We start from the raw sequence: 18,370 nt of genomic DNA, 5'->3' as shown, positions 1-18,370 counted from the left end.
GCGCGGCCGGGCCGGGGCCGCGGGTGCGGTTCGGGCCCAGCCCCACAGGTACGGGCCGGGGCGGGGGGCGGCCCCCGGGCGTTCCGCGGGCGCCCCGGGGCCTCCCGCGGCAGCGCCGCCCGGCCGTGCCCCCGCCGTGACCGCCCCGCGCGTCCCCGCCGCAGGTTGGCTGCACCTGGGCGGGCTGCGCACGGCGCTCTACAACTTCCTCTTCGCCAGGCAGCGGCGGGGCGCCTTCGTGCTGCGCGTGGAGGACACCGACCGGCAGCGGGCCCTGCCCGGCGCCGCCGACGGCATCGAGGAGATGCTCGAGTGGGCAGGTAGCGGCGGGGGGAGGCCGGGGCGGGTCCGACAGCGGCCGTGCGCCTCGTGCCTCGGCAGCGGTGGGCGCTCGCAGCCCCCCCTGACAAACCCTGCGGTAGGCGGATTGCTTGAGCGTGCGGTGTTCGCCAGGCGGCGTCCGAAGGTGCCAGTTTGCCTTCGGAGCCTTCTGCTTATTTTTGGGTCGAAGAGCTGAAGGCCAGGGGAATTCTAGGGCGAGCAGTTACAATAAACGTACAGCCGGGTTCCACGGGTGCCTCCGCAGACAGGTACATTTTGAAGAACTCTGCTGTTGAGTGGCAGTCCTGGAGCAGGTGAAACAATTGGCCAAGCCCTCAGCTGTATTTTCGCAGTACCGATGTCCTTTCTGATAGGAAGCACCCTTTGTATGTCCCCCCGACCAAGTTTTGCTCCCGGTCACGTATCGGAGCTGCCCAAGCATTTACTGGGTTTAGGTGTTTCTTTCTGCCTTAACTCCCCACGCAGCACCCCGCACCCCGATGCCTCTGCCTTCTCATGTCCCGCTGTGTGGGTGTTTCAGGTATAGCCCCTGACGAAAGCCCTCGCCGCGGCGGCGCGTTTGGACCCTACCAGCAGTCACAGAGGCTCGAGCTGTACAGGCAGGCATGCGAGGTGCTGTTGGAGCGGGGCGCGGCGTACCGCTGCTTCTGTACCCCTCAGCGCCTGGAGCTGCTGAAGAAGGAGGCGCTGCGGAACCTGCAAACCCCGCGGTAGGCAGCCCTCTTCCCTGGGTCGTTGCCTCTGTGCTGTGCGCACCCGGTCGCTTAGGACGAGGTGTGTGCGATGGGATTGTAGTCCCTGAGCCCTCAGGAGCTGAGGGGAGTAACGTCCAGAGATGAGAAGCTGACTGGACGTGTATTGGGCAGACCACAGCTGAAATTCATGAATTTGTTTAGATTTAATCGAATGCAAGCGTGGTTGGGGTCAGTGTGTGCTAACCTGAGACCTCCGTTCTCCTTTCTCGAAGATACGACAACCGCTGCCGGCACCTGACGCCCAGAGAGGTGGCCGAGAAGCTGTCGCAGGGCCTTGACTGGGTGGTGCGCTTCCGGCTGGAGAGGGGCGTGGAGCCCTTCCAGGACCTGGTCTACGGCTGGAGCAAGCACGAAGTGGCCGAGGTGGAAGGCGATCCGGTGATTCTGAAGGGGGACGGCTTCCCCACCTACCACCTGGCAAACGTGGTGGATGACCACTACATGGCCATCAGCCACGTTCTGCGAGGAACCGAGTGGCTTACTTCGACATCCAAGCACCTCCTTCTCTACAAAGCCTTTGGCTGGGATCCCCCTCAGTTTGGTCACCTCCCGCTGCTTCTGAACAAAGAAGGAGCTAAGCTGTCGAAAAGGCAGGGGGACATCTTTCTGGAGCGTTTTGCTCAGGATGGCTACTTGCCAGAGGCTCTGCTGGACATGGTCACCAATTGTGGCTCTGGATTCGCAGGTAAGGGGAACAGGCTCGGCACTTGCTAGGATTCCTCGTGATGCTGACCTTGGGCAAAGGGCTGGGTTTATTCCAGTACTGAAGAATTCTGACAGTGTTTGAAAGGATCAGGAAATAGTAGTCAAGCAACTAGTCTGAAGGAGCTTCTGTCGCTGAAATGCTGCCAGGGCTCCTGGGAAGGGCTGGGTGGTGGCCTGGGATGGTGGGAGTGTTTCTGTCCCTGGGTAGCCATTTAAGTGGAGTCTAAAGCTTAATGACTTCCTGCTGGGGACAACCTTCTCAAGGTGAAGAAGCCTTCTGCAAACTCTTGGGAAAACTTGTACTCTGTGGTTAATGATTGCAGTCAAGTAACAAGTAATAAATAATCACACTTCTTGATTAACCTGAAAGACCACGAGAGGTTGACTTAGTTACTCCTTCTGTTCCTCTTGCTGTGTGACTATTGCATGAACTTACGCTTCAGGAACTTTGCTTGGGAATTAAACCTTTACTGGACAGCAAAGCCTCCTGGCCAGGTGTTACTTCTGCTGGGCTGAAAGATGCGAGGGGTGTTTCACTGAAGGGTGTAACAGAGCCAAGCAGAATGTCCCAGTTCCTAGTTCCTTCACAGAGTCTGCTCGTCCAAAGAGGGCAACTTCCCGTGCATGCCTGCCACAAGTTCCCTCCTCGTATGTCGCTGCTTCCGATCAGCGACGCGGAAGGCAGCCCTCCTCTGTCACTCCTTGGCTGTGCTGCTGCACCAGTGCTGAGCCTGTGGTTTGCAAGGAAAAGCAGTGACTCTAGTTCTCTGCTGGAGAGCGAATGCGTGTCATAACCTCGTTGGGTTATGTTGCAGAGAAGCAGATGGGGAGGACTCTGGAGGAGCTGATCTCGCAGTTTGAAATCAGCAGAATTACAACCCATTCTGCCTTCCTGGATCTTGAGAAACTCCCGGAATTCAACAGGTACAAAGAGCAGCGGTAACGTTAAATCTGAATAGTCTGTCGTGGGACGTCTGGCTGGGGGTGTGCTGTTGCTTTTCTAGCAGGTCTGCAGTTCTGATTGGTAAGCGCTGTGAGATCATGAGCTTTGAACTAACCCAGAGCAGTCTAAAAGCAATTTTTTGTCACAGGGTGCACCTCACTCGCCACATTGAGAATGAAGAGCTACGGCAGAAGCTAATTCGGGAGCTGCAGTTGCTGGTGGAGCATGCCTATGGGGATCAGCAAATGGATAAAGAGGTTCTAGAAAAGGAGTACGTGGAGCAAGTCCTCCTGATGAGAAAAGTATGAACAGTGGCAGCGATGTGTTACTGCTTCGGGCAGTGCTGGAGCGTGGGATGCCGTGGTTTTGTGGGATTCCTCCGTGGAGACTCAGCTGAGTTCTGGGCGTTGCTTTGACCTGAGCTCTGCAGCCCGCAAACAGCAGGTGGCTGTCACTGCCAGTTCAAGGGAACAACCACAAACGCGGTGGTGTGGTTAGCTGACCTAAGGAACGGGCAGCGCAGGCTGCGGAGAGGATGGAAGATACCGTGGCTCTTCCCAGTGTCAGCAAAGAGGGTGAAGCCAGCGGTTTCCCAGCCTGCCCCTGGGATGCTGCTGTGGCATCTGGTGAATTCCTTGCAGAGAATAAAGTGTTCTTAAAAGGACAAGCAAAGTCCCTGCCTGTTAGCACCAGGGTGGCTGTGGCAGCAGGCGCAGGGCCGGCCACGTGACTTCCTACGTGTCTCATGAGAGGCAGCGATGAGTGTGGCAAGCCACTTCCCAGGGCTGAACTCTGAGTCAGCTGCATGTGGCTGAGCAGGACTCGTAGAGCAGCCCCGCAGGCTGCTCTTGTGCCCTTGTTCACACCAGCTAGTAACGGCTGCGGAAAAACTAAGCAGCCGAAATGTCAGCAGTTCATGTTTCTGTGAGCAGGTACAAAGTGCAAGGCAGCGGTGTGCGTGGACCCTCTTCAATTGTGAAGTCCAGAGAACAGAAGTTACCTCCCTCCTCACCTTGGCCTCAGTCTTGACAGCTTTGCTTTCTTCCTCCAGGGTCACATAACCCTCCTGAAGAACCTGGTGTCGTGTGACTATACGTACTTGTGGGTTAGGCCCTCGGTGTCCCGAGAGCAGCTACAAGCCATTTCTGCAGAAGCAGATGACATAGGAAAACTAGTCGTAGGGTAAGTGTCTCCTTCCAGCTCTGTACGCGCCCACCTGTCTGCCCCAGGGCATTGTTCCTGGCTGCTCTACTCCTGTTGGACACGCTCACGGTTTTCATTTGGTTTGGTTGACTTCAGAGCGTGCCGTGCTAGTGACCGGGGAGGAGTTCTGAGTGTCCTTAACCGAAAGGCCGCTTACCAGCAGGAACGCTTACGTTAGAGCTCTTAAGCAAGAATTGTTGTGCCTAGATTTTGTAAAGCACCAAACAGAGTTTGTGTGCCCACACGGTGCTAACGAAGAAAGCTCCGTCAGGGTTTTCCCATGCCCCAGATCTGTGCTTCTGTCCGTTGTAGCGTCTGACTGGAGCAGAGCAAGGCGCTTCTGGTCAGTGTATTCGGATCACATAACCAAACTCCTGGGTCTCTGGATTAACCCAGTCCCTGTGCAGTCAGAATCACTGTCACTTCTGAAAAGCTCATCAAGGGATTTTCTGGCTTCCATTTCTTGGTCTCTAGCTGGCGTTCTGCAGTTCTGTGAGGGCAGGAGAGAAAACCTTGAACTGCATTGCCAGCAGATCTTGCAAAACCAGCCTGAGGCAGCTGGCAGTTCTCTACGGCACTAGATGCTTCTGGGTAGGAGTCCTGTGTGCTCTATGTCCCCTGTAAGGGCATCTTCTTCCCTAAAGGCTTATGACGAGACAAGCAGCTGTTCTGACCATGGAGGAGTTGAACAAAGACCTCAGAAACCTTCAGAAGCAAACCAGGGAGACTAAGTACAGCAGCATGATGAAGCTCCTTCGCCTGGCTCTCAGTGGACAACAGGTAAAAGAAAAAAAAAAAGAGTTCTGAGACTGGGCCCTTCTCTTTTTGTGGCTGTGGTTTTTTATTTTTGTTAAACAGCTATCTTCTCGCTGATACCAAGATACCGGTATTTTGGCTGCACATCCTGCAAGAATTGACAGCAGTGGCTGGTACGAGTGAAAGTACTGATGTGCAGTTCTGGAAGAAAGGCTGCTCTGAAAGTTTCAGGAAGGCAGAAATTGTTAAGGCATGAATGTGATGGTCACAAATGTGAAGTTAGAAGAACTTCTGGACCAGCTGTCTTTTTGGTTCTGTTTGATCGTTCTTAGTATTTTGGCAGTCAGTATTTTAGTACTTTGGGAGGAAAAAAAAAATCTTGCTTTGAGATTGCTAAGAAAAACCCTGTCCTTGGTATAACAGCAATCTGATAGCTAATCACGTCGTCGCTTCCTGCCTGATGATGCAGACGCTTGTACTGAAAAGTGTAAGTTTCCATTCGCACAATGACTTCTTGTGTGTTTCAGCACGGACCGAGCGTGGCGGAGATGATGGTAACCCTGGGACCCAGAGAAGTGTGCAGAAGGATACGCAAAGCACTGTCCAGCTGATACGAGACAAATGACTGGGGGGCTAACCCTGGAGTTCAGATGGCACAGGCACCTTGTGTCCTTGTCTTAGACTTGCACCTTTTGGTGACAGCACGATTATCTTTGATCGCGTGAGGGGGGCTTTGGATCATGCATGATGTTTGCGGGTCTGTACGTCTCTGTGCCAAGTGAAAGCCAGCTCATGTGGCGGAGGAGCTGAATGCAGCTTTAGGTCTGTGCTCGTGCTTTCCTCTTGTGGACACGGCCGGGTTTTCGGGCTGGGATAAAGCAGACTCTCACCAGCACTTACACCGAGACCGCGTGGACGGGAAGCGGGGCTGGCCCCGGTGGCAGCCCGGTTTGCCTCGAGCACCCGCGGGCCCTGGGGAGTCTGGCACCGGGGGGACACCGCCGGGGGGGGGGTCGCACGGAGCGGGGACGTTGGGCCGAGCTCTCCGGGGGGCTGGGACGGGGCCGCCCCGCTCCCCCCGGGGCCGCCCCGCGGGGCCGTGCCCGGCCGCGCCGCTTCCTGCCCGCCCTGCGGCGGGGCGGGGCGCTGGGGGCCCATGGACGGCACCGGGCAGCTGCAGCGGTGGCTCAGTGAGCGCGGCACCGGGACGGGGCGTGGGGCCGGGAACGGGCACGGGGCGGCCTCGCCACGAGCGGGGACACCGGGGGAGGTGGGGAGGGGGCGGCGGGACGGGACGGGGTGGGAACGGGGCCGGGACCGCCGCCGCGGCGCCGCCGCCGGGTGCCTGCGGGGGGGGGGGGGGGGGGGGGGGGGGGCGGCCCGGCCGCGCGGCCGCCGCTCCGGGGTCCCGGCGGCAGGCACCGGCGGTGTGCGGCTGCCCCCGAGGGCCGCCCGCCGCGGGCTGAGCGGGGTCCTGCCGTGCGCCGCTCGCTGCCCCCCGCGCACATCGAAACCTTTCCTCTTCCCCCGCGTAAGATGAAGCCACCGACCCGAGCGTCCCCGGGGAGAAGTGGGAGTGCATCCAGCGGTTCTGCGAGCAGGTGAACGCGGACACGGCCGGGTAAGGCGGCACAGGGCTGCCCCAGCTCGCCTCGGTGCCGGGCTCGGAGCGAGCCGCGCACACCGTAGCCGGGGGAGCCCCGAGGCGGCCGGGCGCTGCCCCTCGAAGGGGCCGGCCTGGAGCCGGGTCAGTTTGCTGCAGCGAGGAGCTGCTCAGAGGCTGGGCGGCGGGGCCGGGCTCCCCGTCCCCGTGCTCCTGCAGGCAGCGGCTCCTGCCTTCCGCGCCTTCGCGAGCCCGGCCGGTGCCTGCCGCGGGGCTTTGCGGGGCTGTCCCCACCGACCCCCGCCCCAGCTGCCCCCCAGACCCGGGAGATGTCCCCGGTGACTCCCCGCCTTCCCGCCGGCAGTCTGCGGTTGGTGAGAGGAGCAGGAGCTCATTAAACAGATGAGCTGTCGCAGCTCGGTGGCCGCCAGTTCCCGCCCGTCCACCCGGAGCCCGGCTGCCGGCACCCCCAGCAGCGTCCCCACTCGCCAGCCGGCCTCTGCGCTGGGCTGGAAGTCAAAGCTTCTGGCACCAAAGGACCGGTTCTTGAGGTGCTTGCCCAGCAAAGCACCCGGCCTGACCCAGGGGCTCGCTTCTGAGAGGACAGCCTCTGGCATTGGGGCACCACGGGCTGCTTACATCTGCCCATCTCACCCCGTGCGTGTAGGGACCCCAGGCCAGCCCTGTGACGTGGCACGTCGTGCATCTGGTGACTGCTCCTCTGCAGGGCACAATTAGCAGTACTTTTTTTTTTGGGGGGGGGGGGGGGGGGGGAACCAGTGCATTGTCTGACGTGCTTCTGTTGCTCCCCAGCCCATCGCTTGCACCGAGGCTGCTGGCACATAAAATACAGTCACCCCAGGAGATGGAAGCTCTCCATGCTCTCACAGTAAGCGCTTTCACCCACGTGCGAGGAGAGGCAGTAGTTACTTGGAAATGCAGTTTGTGGGGTAGGGACAGTGCAGCTGCCTGGTCTTCTTCTCTTGGACGTCTCTCTTTTATGTGCGCTTCTTTACAGTGCCCTATGGATATAGAACCCAGGGCACAGTGGAGGGAGTAATTCCCGTTGCTCTTCCCACAGCATTGTGCTGAGGTACTTAAGAGCTCTGCAGCTCTTGTTTCGGCTGTGGTCTTGCCATGGGGTCAGTGGGTCTAAAAGATAGTGATGGGGAGAACAGAGCAGATGGTTGTAAGTGTGCTGCTTAGGACCGTTGGGTGAAGGAAAGAAACTTTTGGTGTACAGCTTCCTTAGTATCTTGTGTGTGTGCAGGCAGCACCAGAAAGCTCTTGGATGTTGTATCTTAACAGCAAGTTTTCTTAAAATTCCCCAAGGCTTTTGTGTGCAGTTTCTGTTTGTACCGGTTTGTTTTCTGCAGGTGCTGGAGACGTGTGTGAATAACTGCGGCGAGAAATTTCACAATGAAATAGCAAAATTCAGGTTTCTGAATGAGCTGATTAAAGTGCTTTCCCCCAAGGTAGGTGGTTGCGGTTACGCTGGACGTAGCAAATGGGACACGTTTACTTCACCTTGTGTTCTGGCTGGGAGCACATTCATTGCTGCCCCCTGCTGTGGCGCGCTTCTCTCCCTGAGTGTCATCTCTGCCTCCTGAGAGGAGAAGCAACGATCAGAAATGGGAACTTCGGTTTCAAAAGCTAAGTGAGGAGGGTTCAGAGGGAATGCACCATGGTGCACTGACCGTGGCTCTCCTGATGAAAAGTAGAGATCTGTTTTATCAGACTGTGTGATCTTCACACGTCGGTCTTTGCATCAAACAGCAGGCTCCGAGACATTCTTAAATACCCTCCTCAGCAGCCCGGTTATCGATTCCCTCTATTAGCGGGTACAGCACACATTTGCCACTTGCAAGGGCTTCATTTTCCATTACCTCCGTTCGATGGCAGGGATGCATCCCCAATTTCAGTGAAATGTTTAATAGAACAGCAAAAACTCTTCTCTCAGTCACAGGTTTGGTAAAGGTATTTCAGTGAAACAACAAAGTTTAAAGAATATATTACTTTGGAGAGTGAGTTTGCTGTTCTGACTAAAGAGTTGTTATATGAGTTTAAAACACCTTGTGTTTTGGGAGTTTGTATGTGCTTTTTATCATTCTTCCTGGTGGTTTTTGTAGTACTTCAAAGTGAATGCTCATGGCAATAACAAGAGAAATCAGAGAAAATATCCAAATGCTGAAAAAAGATAACTTCCCTTTCTAGTTTTGTTCAGTTTTCATTTTTCCAGGTCTGTTTGCATTGCAAACAGTTAAGGAAAGTAGTTAAAGTTGAGCACAGAACCGTTTTCACTGAAATTCAAAAAAGAAAAAAAAATACTTTTGGTTTCAGATTCAGTAACTGATCAGAGAAGCTTTGAAATGGTTTCATTTCGGTTGTCCTATTTATGTAATTACCGTACAGGTAATGCTCCTTGCATTCACACCACCGCCATGCACACTATTCCACGTCCTGCAGAATGCCGTTGTCAGCACTGTGGATGTGTTACAGGAATCCATCTGCTGCTCGATCTTTGCACCCAAACGACTTGGGGCTAGACCCACATGTCCTGTATGGCACAAACTGTGGTTTTGATCTCTTTTTCTTATTTTCCTTTTCCTTTTTTTTTTTTTTCCAAGTACTATGGAACCTGGTCTTCAGAAAAAGTCAAGTCAAGAGTCACAGAAATTATATTCAGTTGGACAGTCTGGTTTCCTCAGGAAGTTAAAATCCGGGATGCTTATCAGATGCTGAAGAAACAAGGTTTAGTTCTGTTATTTCAGCTTCCTTTTTAACTTTTGAAGTCACGTGGCTTCAGATCACATGTATCTGTCCCCTCTGCTTTTGTGACTCAGCTTTTTTGTAAAACCTTTTGTGTAAGGGAAAAGGGACAAGGGCCACATTTACAAGGCTATTGGGGTACTCAAGGGTGCACGTGACTGTTTAAAGAGATTTACCAAAGAACAGCTTTGTTGAGTCAAAGATCAGTCTAGCCTTGTGGCCTCTGTTCACACAATGCTCACGCCTATTGTGTGTGGAAAAGGTACGGGATAAATTCAGTGAATTTTGCCCTGGAATACTCTCCTGGGATTATGAAGAGATGGGTTCAGAGAGCTCTGAAGTCAGGGTTTGGATCCGTTCCTTACTTGCAGGGCACCGCTGTGTGCCGAAGGGCCGGCTGCTGCAGGAGCTGCCCAGGGAGCCACGGGCTTGCTGGCACAGGGGCAGGCCGGGCACCGGCTGGGTAGGACAGGGAAGGGGGCTGCAGGGGGCTGCAGGGGGCTGCAGGGCTGCCCAGGGGTGGTGCAGCATCGGCTCCGACCTGCCTGCGGCCAGCGGAGGAGGCTGGCAGCCGGGGTGCCTCAGCTGGTGGTGCTGGTGGCAGCAGAGCAGGGGCAGGGCGCCCACCGATACGCCCGTGTCACATTTCCCCCCCGGGAAGTCTGGTCTGTCTCGTTTTGTTTAATTCAAGGGAGAGAGGGAATTCTTCCTGTCTGAGGTGCGTGCGAAGGCAGCTCCTTGCTTCTCTGTCTCATTCTGCAAACTCGTGGGGATGGGTGAAGGAGCTAGGCACAAAATCCAGCGTGCTGTTGAGTGTTGGTGTTTCAGCAGCTCAGGCATCACTGAACAAATATTGCCACCCGTTCCAGGGATTGTAAAAGAAGACCCCAAATTGCCAGAAGACAAAATTTTACCTCCTCCTTCTCCAAGACCTCAGAATTCTATTTTTGACACAGATGAAGAGAAATCCAAGGTAAACCTTAGGGTTTTCCTCCCCGCTCCCCCTCTGAGTTTCAGTGTTGAGAAAACATGCTCGGTCGTATTTTGGCGGCTCCTGCTGTGTCGCAGAATGTCATCAGGATATTGCTGATGCTTCTTGCTGTGCCAGGGCTAGAAGCAGAGAGTGAAAATTCTTTGAGACTTTGTCAGAAAACGTTATGTGGTCAAAAGTGAAACGTTTTTACAGAAACAACTCAGTTTCTGTTCACCTCTCCTGAGGGAAGGCTTCTCCGTGCCCTGCAGAGCCAGCTCCTATTCCCAAGCACCCTGCGAACAAGAGCTCTGCTTTGCAATGCCCAGGGCCTGGGTCATTTTCCCCCTTTTTCCCACGCTCCTGGTAACAGTAATCAGCCTTTGGGCTGTTGCAGAAAGCGTTTGTTCTAATCTGTCTGTGCTGAGCTGCTTTCTGTTGCGTAAAGAAATCCATGTTTGCTACCGGGGCTTGAGCCTATAGCTCCTGTTTCCCGAGTGAGTGCCTGAACCACGGGGCTGTTGGGTGCTTCTGCCCCTGGCCCAGTACAGGCGTTTTCCTTGGTGGTGGAGGGCGGGCTGGCAGAGACGGACCAAAGCTGCAGCGTGAGCCTGTATTCAGGGCGCTCTTGGAATTCTCCGTGGTTCAAGCACTTCCTCAGTTTCCTCCTGCTCAGCTTTTACTTTTGGTGTGGAGCCCCAGATCTGCTCCGTGTTACAGTGGTAGGCGTTTGAAGTGTTACGAACTAATAGTCAGCGTGAGCAAGTGCTGGGGAGCCAGGGGCTGCTGTTACTCTGCTCCTAGACATGGAGAGAAGCGGGGAGTTAAGGAGCCCGGCCACAGAGACAGAACGTGTCAGAGCCGGCTCTGTTTTTTCTCAGCCCGACCTGTTATTACCAGCTTTGCTTGTGCACTTTTGACTGCTGTTCCTCTGCCAGATGACAAGACATAACCCCACGTATTTCCAGGGTTATAGTGAGTTATATGTCCGTGGGTGTCTGTGACTGCTCTGTTGTGAGGCGTGCCTGCAGCGTGTTACTGACTGCTGTCCAATGGTCTCTGCTCAACAGCTGCTAGCAAGGCTTTTGAAGAGCAACCACTCTGAAGACCTGCAGGCTGCCAACCGTCTGATCAAGAGCATGATTAAAGAGGTAGGCACTCGCAAGAGCTGGCAGTTCCTCTGGTCAGAAGCTGTTTGTGGCAGGAGAGGATGAGAAGTGGCTCAGTTTTTGACAGGCCCTCTATACGTGACCTCCGTAAACGTCTGCTGCCGTACTGGTGTTGAAGGCAGTGCCAACACGTGGCGCTGGGAGCCTGGCCCCGAGTTCAGCTCCAGGCGAACCGTTTAAGCTGTCGTGTGCCTTCAGTAACGTGTTAATAGGGAACAGTCCCGCAACAAGAGTTATCTGGAGTGACGCAGACAAAAGCAGGTGCACTGTGTTTATTAGTTAAATCATCACATACTTTTGCTTTATTCTTCATCAAAGGAACAAGAAAAGTCAGCCAAGGTGTCCAAAAGAGCGAATACAATCAGTGAGGTGTCCGAGAATGTTAAACAAATGGATGAATTGCTGGAAAATTACAAGAGACAAGAATTATCCAAATCTGACCATGAGACGCTCCAGGTAGATGTTTCCTTTTACTGCATAAGAGGTTCTTCTGGCTGGCTATGCCTGGGAGGGCTCAGGACAACAGGATTTGAAGGGCAGCAAGCTGCACGCAGTTTTTGCAAGGGAAGGCATGTTACCACAGCAGGAATAGCTCCCAGCATACCTGATCAGCAATGTCCCTCTTGTCTGAGAATGGAAATTGGACTGGAACTGGCTGTTGATGTGCCACTTTGAGTTTCTGTTCAAACTATCTGCTCTTCTGGTGTTGCCCTATGGGGAAATGGTTCTTCCTCTAATACTGAATGGAAATTCCCTTTAGTCCAGCCATGGTTAGGTGGGTGTGAGGAGATCTGATCAGGGCAGCTTAAAGCTTTGGGTTCTTCAGCTTGTACCATGGTTTCTGTGATTCCCCTTCTTCTGCCCAGAGTTCACTAGTCTGCTTTATAAATTATTAACTTAATACTTCTTAAGAATTAGTGAATTAAGTAAACATTTGTTGTTACTAATAGGGCTGTCGGCATTTTAAGTTGTAAGTTTTAACACTGCCTTACCTCACACCTGTATGCACAGATGAGGTGTGACTGAGCAGGAGATGCTAGTAAGACCACGTGTTCCAGTGGCTGTACTTCCAGGTCGCTCTGAATTTTAAGAGTGCAGCAACATGCAGCACTGCTATCCTTTGCCTGGACATGGGCAGAATATGCATCTTGCTGTTCTAGAGGTAGCCTCGCTTACAGATGGTTGGATGGAGAGAAGTGTTGAGATTGTACAGGATCTCCCAAGCAATGACGTGAAACATTTCCTTTCATAGAACCTGTTTCAACGCTGTGAGAAGCTCAGGCCGCTGCTCTTTCGCCTTGCCAGTGAGACAGTTGATGATGATGATGCTCTAGGTAAGAGCCAACACTGTCTTTGGAGCTCATTGCATTTAAATTGATCTAACATGCTTTCAGAAGTGGGGTATTGCTTTCCTCAGAGGAGAAATGCTTAGGTACTTGTGAGCCAAGTTTTCTACTTGGACTTTTAAACTGTGTCCATGAGAAGTAGCGTAAGAATTCCCTTATTTCTCTCCAAGGAAGCTACTAATTTTCACTTGGAGCCCAAAGTTAAATGATGAATCCAGTTTCTTCCATCAATGGTGGTTTTCAGAATTTGTGGAGTTCTATTGTTCCGAGAATTGAAAGCTTTTGAGGGCTTTTCTCTAGAGAGATGGTAGTTTTCCTTATCTATATCAAAGGGGAGAATGCTTTTTGAATTTTGTAAGTAGTAGAAAGAGGAGGGTTATATGAGCAGAATCTTTGAATTCCACAGTTGTGAAATTTAGCCCTTCCCAGAGTATTGCATTTCACAGTCTTATCTATTTGTCTCGGAAACATGGCTGAAATGATGCCTTGCTGAAAATGCAGACAACTTAAACAGCAATGCCTCAGACATTTTATGTGCGTAAGAGATGCAGGGATGGTGAGTACTTTGGAGATCAGTGGTCCTGATAAATTACAGATAAGACTGAAATCAACGAATGTGTGTGCAAAATGCTGTGCTTCAGAAAACTGAATGAAAAACGTGCAAAATGGGGACGCTGGGTGGAGAGCTGTGTGGAAGAAAAAGATCTGAAGGCAATAGTTCATCACGCTGAGTGCAAGTCTCCCCCTGCTTCTCTTGTCTCCCAGCCGAGATACTGCAGGCCAACGACAAGCTCACACAGGCTCTGGGACGGTGCAGGCAGGTTGTAGCCAACCATGAAGATGATGGTGGAGGAGGTTCAGTCACCGGCTTCTCTGATCCTCCAGGTAAAGAGAATCCGGCAGTGTCCAACGACAGCTCTGCTTCCTGCTTTTCGTGTATGAATGGAGCTTGGAAGGGGAAGCGCTTCTCAGGGAACAGATGTGGAGAAAATCTGTAACACAGGAAAACAACAATGTAGTGATCGTTTTCTGTTACATTTGGTTGACTGAAAATGTTCCTGGAGTTCTTCACCTGAGTCCTTTAGTACTTGCTTGTAGCCAGGCATACACCTCTCCTTTTAGGAGGCTTCTCTTTTTACCTCTTCCTGCTTTGTCCAAAGCACGGCGGCCAGCCCCAAGACGTATGAAGAGCTATACGTTGATTGACTTCTCTGAACTGGAGGCGACCTCCCAGTCTCCTACGGACCAATTTTCAGACATAACCACTGCCTCCCGACACAGCAGCACCACCTCCAGTTGTCTGCTGGAGGAGGAGTTAATAGGTCTGTATGCACAGCTCAGTGCTGTTATCTTTGTTACTAGAGTTCATGGTACTTAACAAATGTAAAAGAACTTTTACTTTAGCGTTGGTCCTAACAGAACATAGACCCTTTTCACCAGGGAAAGTTTTCAGGAATGTAGTTTCTTTAATGGTGTTAAACTGTAGTCAAACTGCTGTAAGACAACAAAGGAAGAACACATGGAAAATGATTGCTTCCTGTAATTGATCTGTGCTTTTGGCATCTTTCTTAGGACTCAGCAACTCTCCTGTTTTACAGAAACCACCACCTGACTTTGGAGTGGCAGAGGTTAGTGATCCTCAGAAACTTCAGTCCATAAAATACAAAGGACAAAACTCAGATAGCATTTTTGATCTCCTAGCTTTCTCTGGCAGCCTTTTTTTTTTTTTTTTTTTTTAAGTCCCTCTATTCTGAATGGAAACTGGAATCTTCCTGCTCTGTAATGAGTTTATAAATTGCAGTTTGCAACACTTATTTCTACCTTAAGTAGCAGTATTTTAAAAGAAAAAAAAAAAAAAAAAAAAGTTGTTTTCAGTGGAACAGGTTTGATTTTTTGCTAACAGTATATAGCATGAACCAGAAGTACCTTTTTTTGCAGACTGCTGCACACAATGGATATAGTGAAATTGTAAGTGCCGTTGAAACACTGGAACTGAAGGAGAGCTGGGAAGACAGGTCTTCACTGAAGAATGAATTTCACGGCCTGGCTGATCAGTTCTCTCCACCTCCCAGGACCAAGACATTATCCTTGTAAGCAAGCCCTGTGCAGTCCAGTCTGACTTTGGAGATGAAGAATTGTGTTTTACAGCAGTGAGGCTTGGGAAAACCTTTTAACTACCTCTGGTTAATGATGGCAGGCTGCCCATCCATGCATCAGCTCTTAAGCAGCAGTTGTGTACCTGTTTATTGTAATTCCACACTCTGGCTTTCAAAGGGTCAGAAATGGGGTAGAACAAATCCTATGCCTTAGTAACAAGGTCTTCTTGAGCTAAAGGAACAAAAACCTTACAGACAGGTCTCTTTTAATAATCCGTGGCTCAGAAAATACTTTCCCCAGCTTTTTTCAAGCTGTGAGAAGATTGTTGTTTATGACCAAAATAAATCTCCACAGCTCTTCAGAGTAGGTGACCATTATGATGAGCTTATCCAGTCTGTCAGAACATAGGCCAAGGAATTTAACTGGAGATTCCTAGCCGTTTGCATTGTCTTTGAGCTAGAACTTACTGTAATCTCACTGACCAGAGCCCCAGAGAGCCTGCACAGTCCTCCAGAGCCCTGGAACAAGGTTCCATGACAGTAACAGAAACCAAAGCCTGCCTTAATGAACACTGAAACAGCAGCTTCTTCTATACAAAATAGAGGCAATTTTCAAGCTTTTTTAGAACTCGGAGAGTAAGCTTGTACTTTATTTATACATAAAAGGGATGAGTGATTGGGAACACACAAATGGACGCAGCAGAAAATGGTATATACCATGTAGTCTTCCCAGGTAATAAAAGCTTTCTACGTGCTTTTCTTTCCAGGGATTTGTCACCAATGAAATTGCCCTTTCCAGATCTTCCAAATAGCTCAATGGCAGATCCTTCATTCTCCAGCCTAGGCTACGAGCAGAAGCCTGCTGCCTCTTTGCAACCAGCTTCCAGTGATGTTTCTCTAGCAGATCTTTTTGTCCCTTTAATTTCAATTACACCGAGTAAGTGCAATAACTTCTGTGCCCTGGCTCTGCTTAATAGAGCTCTTGTTGTGATTTTTGCATGGGAACGAGAAAGCCAAAGTATCTTCATGTTATGAGGGTCAGCTGGAGAAAATAATGAGCATTCTATGAAGGACTTAGTGTATCTGAGAATTTGACCAAGTTCTAGGAGTTACTCCGTGGAAATGTCCTTGTCCACCCTGGTCAGTGGTCAGGAGTTCCCTGTCCTGGCTAATCTTAGTAGGCTTCCAAACCTTTTGGCCCTAGCATCTTTAATCAAACTTCAAGCAGTTCTTTTCCAGAGGCTTAAGAGATATCTACGCATGGGAGTTATCCTACTTCCTAAGGCAGAGCTGTTCTTTCCACCTGTACTTTTTGATTTAACACCATCTGAAAGCACTTCATGGAGTGAGTGTTACCCAGGGTACGTGGCACCCCAGTGTCTCATTGTAGGGCCTGTCCTGTTAAAGGAGGACTGCAGAGTCTTGGCTGTTGTTATTTTTGAAGAGTACAGGTACAAAGACATAGTGACTCGGTTGTCTTCTGACTTCAGTCTCAAGCTCGGGATCTGTCAGGTTTTGGAAAGGCTGGATGGTGACAGGGGTGGATTTACCCTGGCAATAAGGGGCCAAGTTCTGTATGTGTTGAAGAGTTCTATTTTTGCTTTGCCCAGCTTCCCTCTTGGATTCATACCTGATCTCTCTAACTGACCGTTAACGACTGAGCTACTAATTTTCCTGTGCCTGATTCAGACATTCAGATTCTTTTCTGTGTCCTGGAGGTGAAATGTAAATCATGGCCAAACGCTGTACGCTGCTTGGCCTATGAGTTGTCTAGAGGAAATAAAAGTTTGTATCAGTGTCTCCTTTTGCTGTTCCCTATCCTGTCTTCACTGTTCTGCCCTATGCTTTGTTCTGCCCATCCATGCTTTGTTTCTTATTTTGCTGTTGTCTCTGGCAGGCAATATCTGTCCCCTTACGGTGTATGACAGGAATGGCTTCAAGGCTATGCTCCACTTCTCCAGAGACCCAGCTCCTGGCCGACCAGATGTGCTGGTGATGGTTCTCTCCATGCTGAGCACATCGGCCCAGCCAATTAAGGACATAGTGTTCCAGGCTGCAGTCCCAAAGGTAAGGAGCCAACGATGAATAAAAGGGAGTGTGGCTACTCAGAAATGAGAAGGAGGTTTGGCATTTTGTGCTTAGAATTTGTCTTGTATATTGGAAATTGCACGGCTCGTTTTCTCTGAACTGTGAACCAGCTGTATGGCGGTGCCTGTGGCCCAGGTGCGTGTTTCAGTGTGGATCCTTAGCCTTGAGAGAAAGAAACAGGGCTCCAGGCATACTGCTTTAGCCTCCTGGTAAGGCACCTGTTCTGTCCGTATGCGCAGCCAAGAACTGTCTGTTTAAGAGTACCTGCCTTTAGAGGCAGGCTGTGGATAGGTGTGCATTTCATTAAGTGACAAAGTCTGCCTGACATCTTTAGCTGGCTCTGTGGCTTGGTAATACTCCCCGCTCTTTTTCAGCGTGGACCAAAAGGCATTCATTTTGTTTTGTCTTTCAGACTATGAAAATAAAGTTGCAACCAGCATCCGGATCTGAGCTTCCAGCCTTCAGCCCTCTTCTTCCCCCAGCAGTGGTGTCCCAGGTCCTGCTGCTTGCCAATCCACACAAAGTACGTGGCAGTGACTCTGCTGGCAGGTCACTCTGAATGTGACCGCAACGGGTGGGGTGTTGGTGTGAAAGGCAGGAACACTGTTATTAGCTGGGAGATGGGTGGAAGAGACAAGTGTGGGTTGTGCTGGGAAGACATTTTTTCCACTGCCACAGCTTTTCAGATCAGTGATCTGAAGGACTGAACGGGTAGTTGCTGCAATGGCCTGCACAGTTCTGCTTGTCTGCCTGCTGCGATGGCACCCGGAGGACATCGTGCAGCTGTTTGCAACTAATGGAACGTGAGGCCACCCCAGGCACAAATGATGGGTGGCAGTTTTGTTGCTTTGATGAATAACTATGGGACAGAAGATGGGTGTAAGGGTCTCTGTCTCTGAAAAGGTTGGCCTGGATTTCCAAGCATGCCCTTGCAGGGTGTGTACAGGTCTCCTTCCCAGGGTCTCCTTGTATATGTTATGAAGATCTAGGTCTTGTTCCATGCAGAGCTCCTGCAGGTCTGAAGCATTACTCTCTCCTTTCAGAGGGCGATTCCCTGCAGCAAGGCTGTGAGGGATGAGGGAAGGAGACCCAGGAGCCTGCAGCCATGACTCCCCTCTCTCTGCCCCTTTCTCCCATAGGTTCCCATCCGCCTAAGGTACAAGCTAACATTCACGCAAGGCGCACAGCCCCTCAGCGAGGAGGGAGAGGTGACCGGCTTCCCAGAAGCAGAGCTGTGCGGCTGAAGCTGAACTTCGTCTGGCTCGGACATTGCCCCGTTGCCTTGGGGGTGATGGCGAGGGCGGGACCGGGGGACTGCCCAGAAGTGCCCGCCTGCCCTGGGCAACGGCTCCTTTCCTCAGGCTCTGTCGTCCCCTTCCTTCTGGTTTCTGTGCAGGTGTCTGGCAGGAGTGCACCTGGCTGCTTCTGCCACGGCCTCTGTGTTGCTGCCCTGCTTTGCAGCAGCCCGTCGTGTAGGGCCCTGCACGCCCACGGGCTTCCTCCGCACCGCGTTGCCTCTCGTTTTCTGGGCCCCCTTTTCCCGTTATGTGCTTTTTCTGGTTGAAAAAATACACGTACCAGCGACCAGCTTGTGTGGGGCTTGTGAATGCAGAGCCCCCCACCCC

The 18,370-nt window shown here is 51.8% G+C and overlaps 2 protein-coding genes across 2 annotated transcripts; both read left to right on the top strand.

Annotated features, from left to right (window-relative positions):
* Positions 1-2: 2 nt before the first annotated feature.
* On the top strand, positions 3-5,519 carry EARS2 (glutamyl-tRNA synthetase 2, mitochondrial; the record flags this gene model as incomplete). The annotated part of the gene is made up of 9 exons (XM_035339798.1): positions 3-48; positions 165-320; positions 863-1,052; positions 1,310-1,782; positions 2,618-2,726; positions 2,894-3,047; positions 3,797-3,927; positions 4,593-4,728; positions 5,232-5,519. Coding segments are annotated over 9 exons (1,479 nt in total), but the record flags the coding sequence as incomplete, so codon positions are not given.
* Positions 5,520-5,797: 278 nt separating this feature from the next.
* Positions 5,798-18,332, top strand: GGA2 (golgi associated, gamma adaptin ear containing, ARF binding protein 2). The gene is made up of 17 exons (XM_035339780.1): positions 5,798-5,894; positions 6,241-6,325; positions 7,121-7,196; positions 7,684-7,782; positions 8,935-9,058; positions 9,946-10,049; positions 11,117-11,197; positions 11,534-11,671; positions 12,468-12,549; positions 13,327-13,446; positions 13,722-13,883; positions 14,134-14,189; positions 14,500-14,651; positions 15,425-15,594; positions 16,555-16,724; positions 17,158-17,268; positions 17,885-18,332. The coding sequence occupies exons 1-17, from the start codon at positions 5,861-5,863 to the stop codon at positions 17,987-17,989; spliced, it is 1,869 nt and encodes a 622-aa protein (XP_035195671.1). The 5' UTR covers positions 5,798-5,860; the 3' UTR covers positions 17,990-18,332.
* Positions 18,333-18,370: the final 38 nt, after the last annotated feature.

This window comes from Oxyura jamaicensis, chromosome 14 (assembly GCF_011077185.1).
Source record: "Oxyura jamaicensis isolate SHBP4307 breed ruddy duck chromosome 14, BPBGC_Ojam_1.0, whole genome shotgun sequence".
Classification (NCBI taxonomy): Eukaryota; Metazoa; Chordata; class Aves; order Anseriformes; family Anatidae; genus Oxyura; species Oxyura jamaicensis.
This window is presented reverse-complemented; position numbering and strand designations above follow the sequence as displayed.